At 42.0% G+C, this 17745-nt stretch overlaps 2 protein-coding genes across 2 annotated transcripts in view; both read left to right on the forward strand.

The window, feature by feature from the left end:
• LOC139069653 (uncharacterized) overlaps positions 1-17745 on the forward strand; it is an 816187-nt gene that overhangs the window by 136548 nt on the left and 661894 nt on the right. The window lies entirely within an intron of this gene.
• On the forward strand, positions 3353-5096 carry LOC139070697 (uncharacterized). Its single transcript, XM_070553419.1, has 3 exons — positions 3353-3443; positions 3538-4867; positions 5015-5096. Exons 1-3 carry the CDS (start codon positions 3353-3355, stop codon positions 5094-5096), a joined length of 1503 nt encoding a protein of 500 aa, XP_070409520.1.

The following is a 17745-nucleotide window of genomic DNA, read 5'->3' on the forward strand; positions in this document are numbered from 1 at the left end:
TTCCTCGATGGCGAGTCTCACCGCGAGCATCTCCCGGTCTCCCACGTCGTAACGGCTTTCCGTCGGGGACAGCCGCCTGGAGAAAAAGGCACACGGGTGCAGTTTATTGTCCTCGGGCGCTACCTGTGAGAGGACCTCCCCCACCCCGGTCTCAGATGCATCCACCTCTAGCACAAACTGCCTCTGGGGATTGGGTCTGTGGAGGACTGGAGCGGCGGTGAAGCGCCTCTTAAGTTCCTGGAAAGCAGCCTTGGCTTCTGGGGACCAGACAAATGGGTGTTTCACAGACGTTAAGTTAGTTAGCGGTGCGGCTACCTGGCTGTATCCCTTAATGAAGCGCCGGTAAAAGTTCGCAAATCCCAGGAAGTGCTGCAGCTGTTTCCTGGATGAGGGGGTGGGCCACTCCGTGACCCCGCGGACCTTCTCCGGATCCGCTCTGAGCCTCCCGTGTTCCACGATGAACCCGAGGAACTTGACCTGTGGGACATGAAACAAACACTTCTCTGCTTTGACATATAAGCGATTCTCCAACAACCGCTGGAGAACCGCTCCAACATGTTCCACATGCTGTGCAGAGTCCTCTGAAAAAATCAAAATGTCGTCTAAATAAACTGTTACAAACTTATTCAGGAAATCGCCCAACACAGAGTTCACAAGCGCCTGGAATACAGCAGGGGCGTTAGTCAACCCAAAAGGCATAACCAAATACTCATAATGTCCAATAGGAGTCTTAAAAGCCGTCTTCCACTCATCCCCTTGCCTGATGCGCACCAGGTGGTACGCGTTCCTAAGATCGAGACGGCTAAACACCCGTGCGTTCTGCACAGGTTCAAAGGTCGAGCTGAGTAGAGGCAACGGGTATTTATTCTTTACAGTGATCTGGTTTAGTCCTCTATAGTCTATGCAAGGTCTGAGGGTACCTTCCTTCTTTAGGACGAAGAAAAACCCCGCGCCCAGGGGAGAGGAAGAGGGTTGAATGAGTCCAGCGGCCAGGGATTCCTGTATGTAGGTCTCCATGCTCTCCTGCTCAGGTCTGGAGAGGTGGTACAGACGACTGCTGGGAAGAGGAGCCCCAGGCAGCAGCTCTATGCTACAGTCAAAAGGCCTGTGTGGAGGAAGAGAAGTAGCTCTGTCCTTACTAAATACCTGTGCGAGGTCGTGATACTCCTGGGGTACATTAGACAGGTCAATCTTCTCGGCTGATGGCGGTCTGGACGTGCTGATGTTAGGAGGGGCTGCTCCGAGGCAGGACTGGGAGCATCTCGGGCTCCGCCCCTCCACTCTTCCTGTCTCCCAGTTCACCTGGGGATTGTGGCGGAGGAGCCAAGGGTGACCGAGCACTACTGCAGTCTGTAGGGAGGGAAAAACAAAAAACTCTATTTCCTCCACATGATTTCCCGACACCCTGAGTTTTACCGGGACAGTCCGATGCGTGATGGTGGTTAAGCTGCGTCCATCCAGAGCCGCCACCGCGAGTGGAGTGGAGAGCTGGGTCGTGGGAATTCCCCACTGATGTACTCGTTCCGTGTCAATCAAAGATTGTTCACAACCTGAATCCAATAAAGCATCTACCGGAAACTGTTTAGCATTAGCGTACAACATACAAGGTAACACACTACGGGACCCCTTAGAGTTCTGACTGCCCACCAGTAGTCCCGACATTACCGGTGGGCACGCCCCTTTTACCAGAACCGGGCAGGTTTTAGCAAAGTGCCCAGACCCCCCACAGTACATGCAAAGACCTGACCTCATGCGATGTTCACGTTCCTCCTTGCTGAGTTTGGTCTTTCCTAATTGCATGGGTTCCTCCGGGGGGTGACTCACTGACCCAGTTGACGGTGTAGGTGTGGACACGTGAAGCTCCCGGTGCCTCTTGTCGAGGGAGATGGCCAGCTTGATCAGCCCCTCCAGGGACTGAGGTTCCGGGCACATGGCAAGCTGGTTCCTAATGCGGCTGTTTAGAGCCTCCGTAAAGGCGGCGATGAGGGCCTCCTCGTTCCAGGCGGATCGAGCCGACAGGGTACGAAAATCCAAAGTCATCTCTGCCACCGTCCTCTGCCCCTGTGACAGCGTCCACAGCCTCCTGCTTATGTCCATGGGGGATATGTCAGAGCCAAAAGTCAACTTAAATTCTGCCAGGAAGGCCTCCAGGGGGCCTGCCAAAAAGGCAGGGTTGTGGCTCTTAGCTTCTGCCCACTTTAAAGCCTTTCCTCATAGCAGTCCAACAATATAAGAAATACGACTTACATCAGTGTGGAAGGCTCCAGGAGACCGAGCAAACGCCAACTGACACTGGAGGAGAAAACGGTGGCACTCCTCAAACTCACCACTGTACGTCTGAGCAGGTGGTGCAGGTGCGGTGTGGAAATAGGTGGGCTCCGTGGCCGCGGCCCCTTCCGTGTTGAGCTCAGGAACAGCGAGGTCTCTATGGGAGGTGGTGGCTCCTTCCTGAGAGGAGTCCTGAGCCTGGAGCTGGGTCAAACCCTGTTGAAGTTGACGGATCATGACCTCCAGCTGTTGAGATCGTTGGTTAACAATCTGGAGGTGTTCCAATAAGACCGGCAGGGCCTGTTCCTGCTGAGTTAACCTAGAACTAAAATCAGTGAGTGATGATTCCGTGGGGTTAGCGTCTTGGCTGGATGATTCTGTCATGTTCCTGGGAAGGTGTTTAATCCACGACATGAAGAACCATCACAGGACAAAGGCAGAGAGTTCAAACAATGATTTATTAACCCTAACTAAAAGTGTCCTGGAGATATCCAAGTGTGAAGTAGTCCACAAGAGTCCAAAAGCCAGCAGGGAGGGCAGACGGTGTGATGGGGTGCGTCCAGGAGAGGGAGCCAGATGATGGCGGCAGAGGGCAAGTGAAGAAGGAGGAGAGGTGAACCTTGAGTGTGTAATCCAGGCGGGTTATTGTGACTTCCAGGTAGGTACATCCATCTGTGGTTCAGCGATTCCAAGTATCCTGAAGATGAAACAGACTTGAGTCCAAACACCAAAAAATCCAAGCACAAAAAAACCAGATAAATCCAAAAACTGAGACAGCACAAATGTCTGAGCAGAGACCAAGTAAAACCTAGTACTGAGTGGCAAGATTCTACCGTGAGTAGTTAATCATCCAGCGATGTGAAGTGGTTCCCTCTCCTCTTAAATAGAGCTCTGCTGCGGTTGATTAGAGGATCTGCAGCTGCCGCTGATCGGTAATGCCCCGCAGCTGGTGAGTGCCCTCTCCTGGAATGACAGTCTTACAAAGATGTTGTGGAGAAGAGGGAGTACTCACCCCGTCACACAACAATAGCTCACAAGCTTGTTCTGTGGAGCAGCAGGCACTTCTTGTCTCCGAGAGCCACTCATGTACCGGGGATACGGAACCTGGGGGCAGATCTTCTCTCCAGAAAGAATCTTCTGTACGCGGAGTGGAGACTTCACCCAGAGATGGTCAGGTTGATCAGGATGTGCTTCGGGCAGGCCTCGGTACACCTGTTTGCCTCTCGGGAGAACACTCAGTGCTCCATGTTTTTCTCCCTACACGTTCAGGACGCACCTCTGGGAGTGAATACATTCGCCCACAGATGGTCACAGACCCTGCTCTATGCGTTTCCCCCTGTGGCTCTCATCTCACCCACGCCCACCAGAGTGAGAACAGAGGACCTGGTAATGATTATTATTGTGCCCCATTGGCCATCAAAACACTGGCTGGCGGAGATCACACAACTCCTTTGTGGAGAACCGTGGCCCCTGCCCCTACGCAGAGATCTGCTATCTCAGGCGCAAGGGGAGGTTTTCCACCCACACCCGGAGAGATTGTCCCTCTGGGCTTGGCCCGTGAGCTGTCCAACCTACAGGCTGTAGGACTCCCACAGAGGGTCATTGAGACCATTCAGGGTGCAAGGGCTCCCTCAACTAGGTCTCTGTATGACTGCAAGTGGTCTATTTTAAAAAATCGGTGCGGAGAGAACCAGGAAATCTCTTTTCAGTGCTCTGTGGTGGTCGTACTGACCTTCTTGCAGGACCTGATGGATAAAGGAAAAGCTTTCTCCACCATCAAGGTGCATTTGGCTGCAATATCAGCCTGCCATATTGGTTTTGAAGGGAAGTCGGTTGGACAGCATCCCCTTGTGAGTCGATTTATGAGAGGCGTGCAAAGGCAAGTTCCTGTCTCAAAGAATCTGGCTCCACCCTGGGACCTCCCATTAGTTCTGGAGGCCTTAATGTCTTCTCCTTTTGAACCACTGGAGCAGGTGGATTTGAAGGTGGCTACATTAAAAATGGCACTGTTGCTAGCCCTCGTGTCAGCTAAACGTGTGGGTGAAATACATGTTCTGTCTGTTCACCCATCATGTACCAAATTTTCCCAAGGGGACTCAAAAGTGGCCTTACTCCCTAACCCCACCTTTATGCCAAAGGTGCTGGGGGCATGTTCCCCTATTTCTTTGGTTTCCTTATGCCCTCCTCCCTTCTCCTCAGTGGAGCAGCAGAATCTCCATGCACTTTGTCCGGTGCGTGCATTACGTATATATATGGACAGGACAGAGAATATGCAAAAGAGCAACCAGCTTTTTGTGTCGTGGGCCAAAAATCGGTTGGGGAAGCCCATATCAAAACAGGGACTTTCTCACTGGATTGTAGGAGCCATTTCCTTAGCCTACAACTCCAAAGGGGCTCTACCTCCTGAGAGTCTTCATGCCCATTCTACTAGAGGACTTTCTTCCTCATGGGCCAGATTTAAGGGAGTGTCTATTCAGGAAATATGTGCTCTGGCGAGTTGGACCTCCCCTCACACATTCACTCGGTTCTACAAGCTAGATGTCACCACACCGTCACTAGCTCACTCGGTGCTGGGTATGGCTCAAACTATCGGAGCTGGGCACACAATATGATATTTGGGATTACAGTTTATGGATCATGTTCTGCCTTGCAATCCGGGAGTCTGTATTTTCCCATGGTAAGACACAAAATGAATTATATGACAGGGAACTTTAGGTTACTGTCATAACCCCGATTCTCTGAGTAGCATGAGTGAGTGTCTCACCATACTTCCCTCCTTGCTATTTCGTAGCGAGGAAGAGGTGGTCATTTTAGAATACTGCCAGTGAGGAGCCGGCCCAATATATGGGTGGGGTTCCCGCCTCCTATAGACTGACAGATTTGGTCCAGCCAATCAGGGCTGGCAGTGTGGAATAAGAGCTTCTGATGAGGTCACGCCTAGGCGTTCCCATAGTGAGATATGAAACGAATGCTATTCAGAGAATCAGGGTTACGGCAGTAACCTAAAGTTTTCCGCCGTCTTCTTGTTCATGGCCTCAGTCATCTTTAATTTTAAACCTTAACATTTGGGGATTTTGTTTGATTTATGTTATTTTTAATGTTTTTCTTGTTTTAACATAAACCTGTCAAATATGTGGAAAATAAAATAGTTGTGAAGATTTTTGGCAAATAAAATTGTAAATAAATGACAATAACATCAATATTTTGAAAGCATGTTCTCAAAAAAAAAAAAGAAATATCTGACTTTAAACACATCTATAAATCTTTGTTTGTAATTAAAAAGCAAGAGGAGATTACCACTATAACCACTATTTTTTGACACTAATTAGATTAGGAAATCCACATGGATTTATTGTCAGAAATGCATTCCACAGAGTTGTGTTTAATTCACTTTTCTAGGTTACTTATGGTCTTTTAATGTATTTTTTTAATAATAAAAAAAAGGCTAGCTGCAGCTCACTCTTGTTCGGAAATGCAAAATTTGCTGGTGCAAAGGTGATATGCACACACCTCGCTTCTGATTTGCTAACAGAACATATTCAGCCATTTTGAAAAATCATTATCACTAAGACACTCTGCTCTCTCTCTCCCTGTTGTAATTTTTTTTTTTAAAGCCTTGCTCTTGGCAGGCATGAGCATTTCACCATCTACTTTGTAGCGCAAGCTGATGGTAAATGACCTGTATGCAGGGCTGGACTGGGACCAAAATTCGGCCCTGGCATTTTTATGAACTGTCGGCCTTCAGAGCGGGGGGGTGAATGGCTTGGTGTTGTCTGTGCTGCTCGCATACTCATCTCTATGCAGCCAAATGTGACACGCGAGTGGGGATAAGCTACAATGTAGCCACAGCTGCCCTGGGGCGCACTGACAGAGCCAAGGCCTGCCAAACACTGGTGCCACCGGTTCCTCTGACCACCACCAGCAGACAAGGCAGGTTAAGTGTCTTACCCAAGGACACAACAGCAGCATTCTTTGCTGGGAGCCAGGGTTGAACCTGCAACCTTCCAATTACTGGACAACCCGCTGTACGTCCTGAGCTACTGCTGTGCCTAATGCTAACACAGGAGTTAGGTGTAGATGACTGTTTTTAATGGTCAGCCTGCTTGAAAAACACAGGATGACTGATTATGATCAGAAATAATAATAAAAACGTTTTTTTCAGTGAACCACACCTTTATAGGGAGATTAGGCAGTTTTTGCTTGATTTTAGCACCTCCAAGTGTCTGTTTGTAGAACCAAAACCACAACCTATCTCGTTGCTGTGCATTCGTCTTTTTAACACCTTAATCTAACAGCTGAAAGGTCTCCCAGCGTTCCTTAGTGTAACGTCCAAAAGGGTAAATTTTTCACCATCTACATTTACCAATATATTGACCTTTCATCTACAGCATTAATCCACTTTCTATGTGGCCTTCTAAATCCAGAACGTTCTGCTCAGGGTGTGTTGACATTCCATGAAGACAAAACATTCAAATAGACACTCTGTCCCAAGGTCCTACACTCCCTGCTTAGAAGCCAGACAACATTCTTCACTCTGAATAAGTGAAGACTCCATGATTTTATAGTTATAAGTTAAATAATCAAATATGATGAATGAACAAGATGTTTAAATCAAATGTTTGAATAACATGTGATTAAATCAATGAATTTGAAATGAATATTGTTCTTTCAATGATCAATTTATATCACAAATCACTATGTGTTTGATTTAAGGTTAAAATGCACCTCACATAAGAGTTTTAAGACATTGTCATTCACAGTGTTAAAAACATCTTTGTATCTGCAAGAAGGCGTGGCTTTCTGAGGAATGTTTTGGTAAAGCCTTCCAGACATGACACATTCTGATTTGCCAGAATACGTCATAAATTATAAATAATGAGTTTATTAAAACAGGACATACTTCCCGATTAATTTGGTTTCCAAGTGACCCCAGACTCTGCAGAATCAGGAAAGAAGCATCTCTTTTGAAACAATCTCCTTTGACCTTAAGTCAAAAACCTTTCTGCGACGCTGCAAGTGATTACAGACACTTTAGTTCAGCGGTGGATGGTCAGACTTTCACTAAATTAAACAAATCAGCTGTGTTCATGATCTAAAACATGCAGGAAATGTGCTGGAGCCAGAATGTAGCTGATGGTATGTCGGCCCAATATGTTTTTAAGTCCAACAGACCAGCCCGACAACTGTGAAGCTGCAAGTGGGATATTCTGGCCACAGGGGGCGATAGGGGCTAGGTGGCCTTTTATTAAAGGGTCATTTTAGCTCAAGAAAATTATTTAAAAAATGAAAAAGTTGCAAAGTATGACTAAATATAAAAGAAAAAAAACTGAGACAAAGCATCACATTGACTTCCTCTTTCATTAGTAACTGATTAAGGAATGTGTAAGTATTAATGTGTTAAATGACATTTCATAGATGATTACCATAAATTCTAAATGATCAAATCTATAAGGCTGTCATCTAAAAGTACCTTAAAGGAAGTGAATCCAGCTTTATCTGTGCTCTTTGGAAGGTTCTCACATCATTTCCTAATGTATTTTAGTCTGTAAAACCAGTAATTACCCTCAACTAATAATAGTTTTAGCTACTAGACTGTGCATCAGTGTGTCAGTTTCCAAGTAGTGTGGCCCTTACTTTCACTTATTAATCATGTTAGACCCATGTTGCTGCACACAAGAAGGCTTTCAAGAAAGTAATGGCAAAAATGTGACCTTTCACCTTGTACTGATGGAATAAATGAATTCTTAACTTGGCGGAAACTGCATTTGACTGACAGGTTAATTGAGGATTTCTCCAGTGTGTGTGTGTGTGTGTGTGTGTGTGTGTGTGTGTGTGTGTGTGTGTGCTTTTCTTTTTATGTTTAAATGGACACATTTTAACTAACCTGTATTATTAGTGACATTTTGCTGGTCCACACAATGTGGAGCACCATACGACTTGGTTTTAGAGGTATGGTGTGGATTAGATTTTAGTTTAGGTTAGGGTTAGGAATAGAACCCCATTGGTTAGGGTATGGCTATGGTTAGGGTATGGGATAGGCACAGTGGAGTCACGAAAATGAACGGAAGTCAGTGGAGGTCCACACAAGCATATGAATATTAGTGTGCGTGTGTGTGTGTGTGTGTGTGTGTGTGTGTGTGTGTGTGTGTGTGTGTGTGTTTCATTACAGATTTTTCATTAGAAATTCAGTATTTTGGCTAAATACACAGTGTTTTCATGGCAATAGGAACAAGTCACACTGTGTCACAATCAATATTATCATCCATAGTACTGCACTTGACCTTGTCTAGATAATGAAACATTATAGTTTTTGATAATATCAAAAGAAAAAGAAAAAAATCATAAAGTGTTCTCCTCACTGGGCCTATGTTTGCAGGTATTGATGAATGCATTGTGTGATGTGAGGTGCCAGAAAAGGGTTATGACACAACTGATAATTTGTTGTTTAAAAGGCCACTAAGTCGTGGCTATTTACTCAAAGTTACAATACAAGGAATACGACAGGTATTGCAGTTTGCTTGAAAATGGAAACATGTCATAAGAAGAGGAAAATGTATTGTTATACATATTTTGTCACTTCAAATTACATGCACTTTTCTTCAAACTGTTTACTTGCAAAGACTTCAGCAGCTAAGGATGCCTCCCTTCAGTTTTCCCTGTGCAAGCAACACGATTCATAGTTTGACATCCAAACAATGGCTTCAAAGACACCATACAGAAAGTTCCAAACAAGGATGTGATGGTTTACTTTCTGTAAAGAACAAAAACATGCCAATATTTTATTGGAGACCAAGGAGAATAGGGGATAAGAATTTCTGGGAGGAAATAAATGTCTTTCAGTAGGAGAAAACTAATATCAGTGATTCTTTTTCAGGAGGTGAAAAATTCTGCTTGCAATGCTGCTGCAGTTTGAGAGAATAATGTGGAATGCAGGTCTTAATGTAAGAGACTGAAACCTGAACTGGAAAGCATCTTCTCACCCCGGTGTCCAGCTTGGCCAAAAGGGGCAAAGAGGAGAGAGAGCATCAAGTGTTTTAGCTGCTTCCTTTGGAAGTGTGCAGGGTAAGAATTGGAGCTCATTTCCAACCACTGAAGAGAACGTCCCTTGGGGATTATATTTTTAAAAGTTTTTTTTTCAAAAGTGATACGCAGAGAAAACAGACAGTCCATCCATCTTTTGTACATCAGGACTGGATCATGAAGGCCCAAACACCCTCTTCCTTGCTGCATCTTCCTACTTAGCCTGGAGGACTCCAACACAACCCAACTCTTAACAAATAGTATCCAGTGAATTCAGAATCTTCCCTCAAGTATTTTCCTATTGAAACAATGTAAAAATAATTTAGTCCAAATTGGAACCTTGCCAAATGGCCAATCAACCTCAACTAGCTCTTTCTGATGAGGGAGTTGAATTGGGGGTTGGGGAATGGCTGGTCTGTTCACCTTGCCCTTAATGGTAAACACAGATACTCGTCTGGGAAAGATGCATTAAGCTCCTCCTCCTTTTAGCCTTTACCATAAACACCAGTTGAATGATTGACTGGTGTATAGGAACACTCAGCTTTAGTGCAACTCACTTCTCACCCTTACAAACCAGGAAAGCACTCACACAAAAAATAGCAGTATCAGTGTGACTGTCACTGTGTTCTGACCTAATTCATATACAAGTCCCTCCTGTTCATGGAAGAGGGTTTTGGTGTTCAAAGGGAACAGAAACTCTGTTGTACATCATGTTCAATTCAATTCAATTTTATTTATATAGCGCCAAATCACGACAAGAGTCGTCTCAAGGCACTTCACATAATAAACATTCCAATTCAGGTCAGTTCATTAAGCCCATCAGAAAAAATGTTTCCTATATAAGGAACCCAGCTAATTGCATCAAGTCACTGACTAGTGTCAGTGACTTGATGCAATCCTCATACTAAGCAAGCATTTAGCGACAGTGGAGAGGAAAACTCCCTTTTAACAGGAAGAATCCTCCAGTGGATCCTGGCTCAGTATAAGCAGCCATCCTCCACGACTCACTGGGGATCGAGAAGACAGAGCACACACACGCACGCACGCACGCACACACACACACACACACACACGCCAAGCAATGTATCTATTGTTACTCATGGCAATTTAGGTCTGGATGAAGGGTCAGACCCTTATGATGAAATCCACAACAGACTCTCCAAGACTAGGGATGCTGTGGTCTTAGCTTTTGAGTCTGGCCTGGCTGAGTGATGGTTTTGACTAAAGGATTCAACTGAGTACAGCAGGAGGGATCTAAAAAGTACCCCAAAAGGGGCCGGTGTATTATGCAGTGGTGACGGTCTGATTCCTAGCTTCTGAAACAGGCTTCGGGGAACAAACGCTTCATTTACCCCTTTTCTGAAGAGCGGTCAGAGGTGACTTATCACAGTCAGTCACAGAGGATCAACCCGACTCAGTTCCCATTTGGCAATTAAATGTTTGTTAAAGATCAAGCAGGCAGCTTTGCATGCAAAATTTTTAATTTTTTACACCAGTTTGCTACAAGCTTAGCTGAGAAACATCAAATATTTTTTACTTTTTCTGCAATTTCCTGAAAATTTGTGAAACTCCAGAGGGTAAAGTCACCAACATGTTTTGCAGTAACATTGCTGTTAATTGTTTGTTTTTATAAACCCACTGATTCAGTACAATAAACCTTCCCACCACTGTAGCACTCAGCTTTACTGAACTTCAATATGCAATAACACTTGTCACAATATACTCCTAGCAAGTGTTCCACTTTCGGCGACCTTTGTGCCCTTTACTGTCATATTTTGAACAGACTCTGCCTCCCTCCTCTATCTGGATTTGAAATATCATTATTCTCCAGGCAGTGCATCCTCCCTTCACATTGCCTCTGACTTTAGCTGCTATTATAAACATGATTTATTGGGACATGTGCAGGGGATTTATATTTATCACAGCTCATGGGATTTTTATGTATTTTATTTTTTCCTGTGTTCATTTAGCACCCTCGTGCATAATCATCATTCACCGATTGTCAGATCACATGTTCTCACTGAATTAATGAATTACATCCTGATAGTGTTTTATATTTAATTCAATTAATTTTATTACTACAACACCAATCTACAACAAATGAATCTAGGCTGTATGAAAAAATACAAACCGGCACACTATTATAAATAATTACCTTCTTTTGCTTGAGCTAAAGATATTATCAACATTCCTATGGGATGTAATAGATATCTGGAAAACGGCTTAACATTGCATGTAATTCCAAGAGTTTAGGATGAGATTTTAAGTGGTACAACATTCATAGAACATATAAAATTATAATTTTTCCCATTAGTATCAATAATACTTGGTTGCTTAATCATTTTATAGAACTGTTTGACATATTACTCAAATGCGGTTGCAAGGAAAGATTGGTTGTGGCAACTATATGGTTGCTTTGTTTTGTTTGACATTTTTCTTGTTTGTTTTGTGTGTTTTCTTGTCTTTCAGAATCATGTTTCCTTGTGGGAAAATGATTTTTGTGGGTGGAGGTGTGATGTGCTCACGTGTCTAGAGTTCCAGGTTTATGCTGCAGCTCTTGGCGCAGACTATCCACTGATCATGATTGGAGACACCTGGGCAGAATCACTCCTCATCTATAGAGAGAAGCACTCAACCTGTAGTCTGGGGCAGTGCTTCTCTTCCCCTCTCTACATGCAGTGTCAGTTTAGGTGTGTTGGTCCCACATTTATTTGCTTTTGTTTTATATTAGTTAATACTTTTTATTTATTTATTTATTTATTTATTTATTTATTTATTTACCTACCTTCAACCATGGTGTCTCACCTCTAGTTTTTGTTATGCCCCACGAGCTGATTAACTGTTATTTAACTGTTCTGGTCTACGCTGTGAGGTGTGAGGAAACACGACAGAAACTGCACACTACACTCAACATGATCTCACTCACAAACATTCCCCAATCAGACAAAAAGTCTCGTAAATTCTTGTGAGATCAAACGTGACTTTAAAGTAAACAAACATGGCGACAGAGGAGTGTGCAGCTTTCGTCATCTTGCTTTCTGATTGGCTACATGTCACATTCAACATGCAGTTTGTCCTAGAAAATTGGACCAAGGCACTCCAACATGTTTAATACCTTAATTTAAAGGGCATTCAACCTTTTTTGGCCCATTAGCTACTTTTACACACTGAAAGTACAGGAGAGCTCATGTGTGAACATTCTCTCTGTTAAAAATGATATACTTACTATGTGTTAGGACCCAAATAATGCTACACTACCCAGAATTAACTGGGGGTTGGAAAAATAAGAAAGTATAAGGGGGGAGGAAGACAACTAATGGATTAAAGTTTAAAAGTTTAATTCCCATCAAAAAAAGGGGAGAAGTTCATTCAGAAATAAACCACAAATAGGAGGGGCTGGAAATACTAACTAATACTTAACATTCATAAGTTGATTTCTAGGCATTTCAATACATCAATATTATTTAAAAAAAGTACAAGGAAAAAGAAGACATTCTGAAAATCAAAGTAAACAAAACATTTTGTTTGTTAACTAATCAGATAATGAAATACAAAACTACTGTGTGTGAATGAGTTGGCATTTTCTTAGAATGGATCAGTAACATAACTTTTTCAGCACACAGAAACAGCCATCCTGTTCAGTCCCTGACTCTGTTCCCTGCCCGGAGCCTAAGCAGCAATTTCAGTTTTTCATAGTGTTAAACAATTTTGTCATGAATGAACGAATCCTTCCAAAAACTTTTGAATGCCCCTTAAAGAACATTTCATGTTCTTTAACCTTCTTTAACCTTCGAGCCTGAGCGTCCCCTAATTAAGGGACAAACGAGTGCAGCTGCAAAGGCCTAGGGCCCAAAGGGAAGGCATTGAATACAAAACCTTTCAAGTTTTTGTTTTGTTATGATTTTTTTTCCCAAAACAAATTTTCTCATAACATAAATGAAGCTGAAGGTATTTTCAACAAAATGCAAGCAAAATATAATGAAAACACTACAAGCAAAATTGTTTGAACTGAAGTAAAAAATTTGTAAATTGAAATGACATTTCTTCCTGCTTTTCTGATTTATTTAATAATTTTTATGGGTTTTATTTGCTCACAAAAGTTGAAGTTTTGCTTCACTATTGAATAACGGCGGGTAAATTATGCTTTGCTGTGTTCATTGCTGACAATATTTAGGTTAAAGGTTTAGTTCCCTAGCCTGACCAGCCAGCTCCGTGCTTCCTTATGAGCACTGGGTCTAGGAACTCTCTTATTCAAATAACCCCAACCCCTGAGAATTCTAACCGAACCAATCAGCGCTGAGCAGCGTGCGTCTCACACACACACACATGCTACAAATGCTGAGTTTCTCATAAACATAGCGTCCAAAGCGGAGTTCGCTGCAGCTGTTTCTGTTCCAAATGACTTGGACACGTCTTTAAAACCACAACAAGTAGAAGTGCTAAAAGCATTTCTTCAAAAAAAAAAAAAGAAGGTTGAGCTGTCGGCAGACACCATTTTTGACTACAGCTAAAAAACTACAGTGTCGTCTGGTACAGTTGGCATTTCTGCCTTATTTCTATTTTTGAGTTTTTTTTACTTCCACGAAATACATTTTAGATTAGATATTACAGAAAACTGGGACGGCTCGCCAACAAATAAAAAAAAAATCTGCCCCTCGTTAATTACAAGTCAGGATTGCTCGCTGGCAGCTTCCAAGCGAGTGACATCCAAGTGCGTCGCGCACTACGGGTAACTCGCGAGCAATTTGTTGGAGTCCCCTGCCTCAATGTTTGACTGGTAAGTTCCGACGTCCCTCCAGGCAGACTAGAGCACTCTTACCACACCGTATACGACAGGAAGATCTGCTGAAATAATTCTTAGAGCCCTTACAGTTATTGGGTGCATCCCTAAAATAGTTGGAAGGGGAGAATCGGACAAAAAAAATCTGTATGATTATCTTGCTTTGTGAACTGGTTCTAATCTAAAACATCTCACTTTGCTCTTAACCGGTTTGGGATCAATGCTTACAAATCAAGTAACCAACTCCTCAACCAGACAGCTACCCACAGACATCACTTCACATTTGTATTAAGCGTGTTCATTTTATGCTGTTGAAAATGCAGAGCAGCATAAACAGAACACAAATTATCAACAAATTAAAAATATTTATTCGTTTTTACTCCTTTGCTTACTACAGCTTATTCTTGTGAAAACAATTCTGTGTCCTCTGCGGTAAATACAGATATTAGTGCTGCAGAATACACTATTTCTGGTGAAGCCAAATGTATGCAAACTGCAGCCAGAAGAAAAATGGCTTGTTATCATGTAAATGAGACAGAGTGAAAGTAATTGTGTTTTCCTCTGCTCTACCGCGGTCTAATCCGAAGAAGATAGTTCCTCTCCCAGGCAATAAAGAAGTAAAAATTAAAGGGTTACCTCCTTACCAACTAGGGTGGAATAAGGCCTCTTTTCAAACTTAGAGTATACCATATGTGGATTTTAGATCAAAGGGTCACTACAAGGGTTAGCAATTCTATTATGACCATTTTAGATGTCTGTGCAGTGATAACAGTTGTTGCTTTGAAAGCAGTTAATTACCACATGCCCCTTACTTTCACCTTTCATATCTGTTTTTTGACAATGAACCTGAACACGTTTGGGAAATCTCCATTTTTCATTGAATTAGATATTTTTAATTTGATAATGTAGTCTATTTGTGTCTTCCACTTTAACTTTATTTTCTGGTGAATATTATTTGGTTAACCCTTTATAGGGCCATTGTCTATATTTCGACACTTCCACTCACCTCAAAAATGATGTTGGAGTGCCTTTTCACAAACTCTTAAGAGTTACGGGATTTCACCCAAATAATCATCAGAGATCAAGCAAGTCACGTTTTGCGCCATTGCACCATTCCACCAATCAGTGTGAGGCTATAACGCGCCAAATATTGGTGTGTCTGCAGAGCCAGAAAACTCCTCGGCCTCCTCTCGTGTTTACAGTCAGATCTCTAAAACTAACAATGCTAGATTCATGAAACTCTCACATTACAAGGTTGACTAGTTGTGCCAAATAAGGATATATGTGTTGTAAATATTAAACTCAATAAAGTTGGTGAAATCATAGCATGAAAATCAAATCTGCTATATTTGACCTTACACCCTGAACAAGTAAAATAAATTATGAATATTTTTAGGTAAAATCTGTTGTTTTTTTTAAGACATACTCATAATATTCATGGTAACATTAGTAATAACAATTATGATACAGAAGATTTTTTGTAGTTTTAAACTGAGATTTCGCTGGGAAATGGAGAAGAACAGTTAATGCACCAACCAAACTCACCATTAGTGATGATGAAGAACAGGAGGAAGATGTCGTTGAGACAGATCCTCAAAAATAAAATAATCTAAAATATTATATTAATCTATATTTCATCAGAAATAGTATCGTTCAAAAAATTTTCAAAAATATTCCACAATAATCAGTTTTTATAAAAAATATTCTATATTGTTCAATAATTGTGATATATTCTTATTGAACAGTGATTTAATGTTCTAAAATTAGCTAGATTATTCTAAGTATCTTATAATTGTCTATGCTGTCAAAAAATAATGTTTATTTAACTTGTTCATGTGTTTAAAATTGGGATTTCTTTTACCAGAATAGGGCCAACGTCCATATTCGATCACTACATTTTTATCAGATTTTCTGTATGAAAATAAATATATTTGAAAATTGTAACAGAAATACACTTTGGTTATTGGCTTTTGAACTTAAAAAAATAAAAATATTTTAAAGGGCTAAACCTTTTTGGCATTTAATTACTTATTAAATTGTATTTGTGATGTTTTTGTATCTGCTGCAGCTCGTGTCTCATTTTGGTATTGTTTTTATTCTGTGTGTTATTTCTGGTCCTGCTCCCTGCTGGCTTGCCCCTGCAACAGTCCTCATTGTCTCCATCTGTGTTGTGTCAGTCTGTGCATGTGTATATATGATCCTGTCTTTTCCCTCTCCCCCTTGTTTGCTATACTCGTCCATCCAGCCTGTGTTCTGCCAGCTCAGACTGACCTTGTCTTTTTGCTCCAGTTTCTCTTACTTTTGTTACACCCAGGATTTATCTTTGGATTTCAATGCTGCTGCACTCCTGCACCAGCCATCATCTTGAAACACTTTATTTTCCCTGTGCACATCATTGAAGTCTTTAGTTTTTCCTCTAGCCTCTCTGCATCGGGGTCCTCCACCGATCACTCCTCACATTACAAACTTCATGGAGGTTATGGCAGTGTGTTGGGAGAATAGGAGGAGTTTCACAACCTTGCTAGAGTCCTGAAGGCCTCTTTTACTGTACAGGTGGGATGATGAGCTGCATTTTCATGTGGACTGATTTATTTTCTGTGTATGCATCCAGACTTCAATTCTAATGATTAAAGTTGTAGAAAATGTAATTTTTACAACATGGAATCTTTACATCATTTGCTGCCATCGGCTTCCAATCCTCACACTGACAATTTCAGTGTCAAGAAGATCAAATCTAATCCACTTTCCATGGCTCCTTAGGCATATCCACTAAATATTAAACAAAGTGGAATAATACAAATGTGGAAGAAATAAAGTGCATTTTTACAGAAATTATCAGGTTTTATTTAACATCCATGCCATTAATGGCATAGAATTCCCTTAACAATTCCAGAGTAGTTCAATAGGTGGAAAAAAATTAATAGTACACGGTCTCCTGCATTATAACTGTCCGTTAATTAATGACAAATTATCAATTGAACCTGGTATTGGCTGGAAAGATCTTTCCAAATGCTCTTTTTGATGCTCTTTGTGGAGGCAGAGTCATCTTCTTGTTTGGTGTAGTGTTGCTCTAGCTTTCGCAAAATGGACAAAATCTCACCATAGGTCAGACTTTTGGTGCTGGAGTCTGCTGAGGTGTGTATTTAAGGCAAACAACGCTAACATGATAGTTAAAGTCTCATTAGTCATCCCACACTGGTGAAATTACCTCTCCACATTTCACCCATCCCCATGTGGAGTGATGAGCTGCAGCAGTGGCTGTGCTCAGGAACTATTTGGTGGTTTAATCCTTTAATCCATCCCCTTACCGCTGAGTGTCAAGTGGGGAGGAATTTGGTCCCCTTTTAAAGTCTTTGGTATGAGACAACTGGGATTTGAACCCCGATCTCAGACCCTCAACCACTTGGCCACTGAGAAGGTTAGGATAGACAATGTTAGTTGATTAGTTATCTGCAGTATTAAGAGGAGAGGATGTGGGAACATTACCACTGCTGCTGCGTTGAAAGCCACTAGTCCAAAGTGGGTCAAAGACAAAACCTTCACTTTAACTTATCGCGTATTTCGTGCATAAATGCTTTTGCATAATCATAGTATTTCCTCTATTGCTAGTTGCCCTGTTTTCATGCTTTCTTGTAAAATACAGTCTAATCAAACTTCCAGGTGTTAGTGCCACTCAG

Source organism: Nothobranchius furzeri, chromosome 1 (assembly GCF_043380555.1).
Source record: "Nothobranchius furzeri strain GRZ-AD chromosome 1, NfurGRZ-RIMD1, whole genome shotgun sequence".
In the NCBI taxonomy this organism is placed as follows: domain Eukaryota; kingdom Metazoa; phylum Chordata; class Actinopteri; order Cyprinodontiformes; family Nothobranchiidae; genus Nothobranchius; species Nothobranchius furzeri.

Coding starts and splice junctions, on each gene's coding strand:
- LOC139070697 (XM_070553419.1), top strand. CDS start 3,353: ATGTACCGGGGATACGGAACCTGGGGGCAGATCTTCTCTCCAGAAAGA. Junction 3,444..3,537: donor CTTCACCCAGAGATGGTCAG/GTTGATCAGGAT, acceptor CTACACGTTCAG/GACGCACCTCTGGGAGTGAA. Junction 4,868..5,014: donor GCTCAAACTATCGGAGCTGG/GCACACAATATG, acceptor TTCTCTGAGTAG/CATGAGTGAGTGTCTCACCA.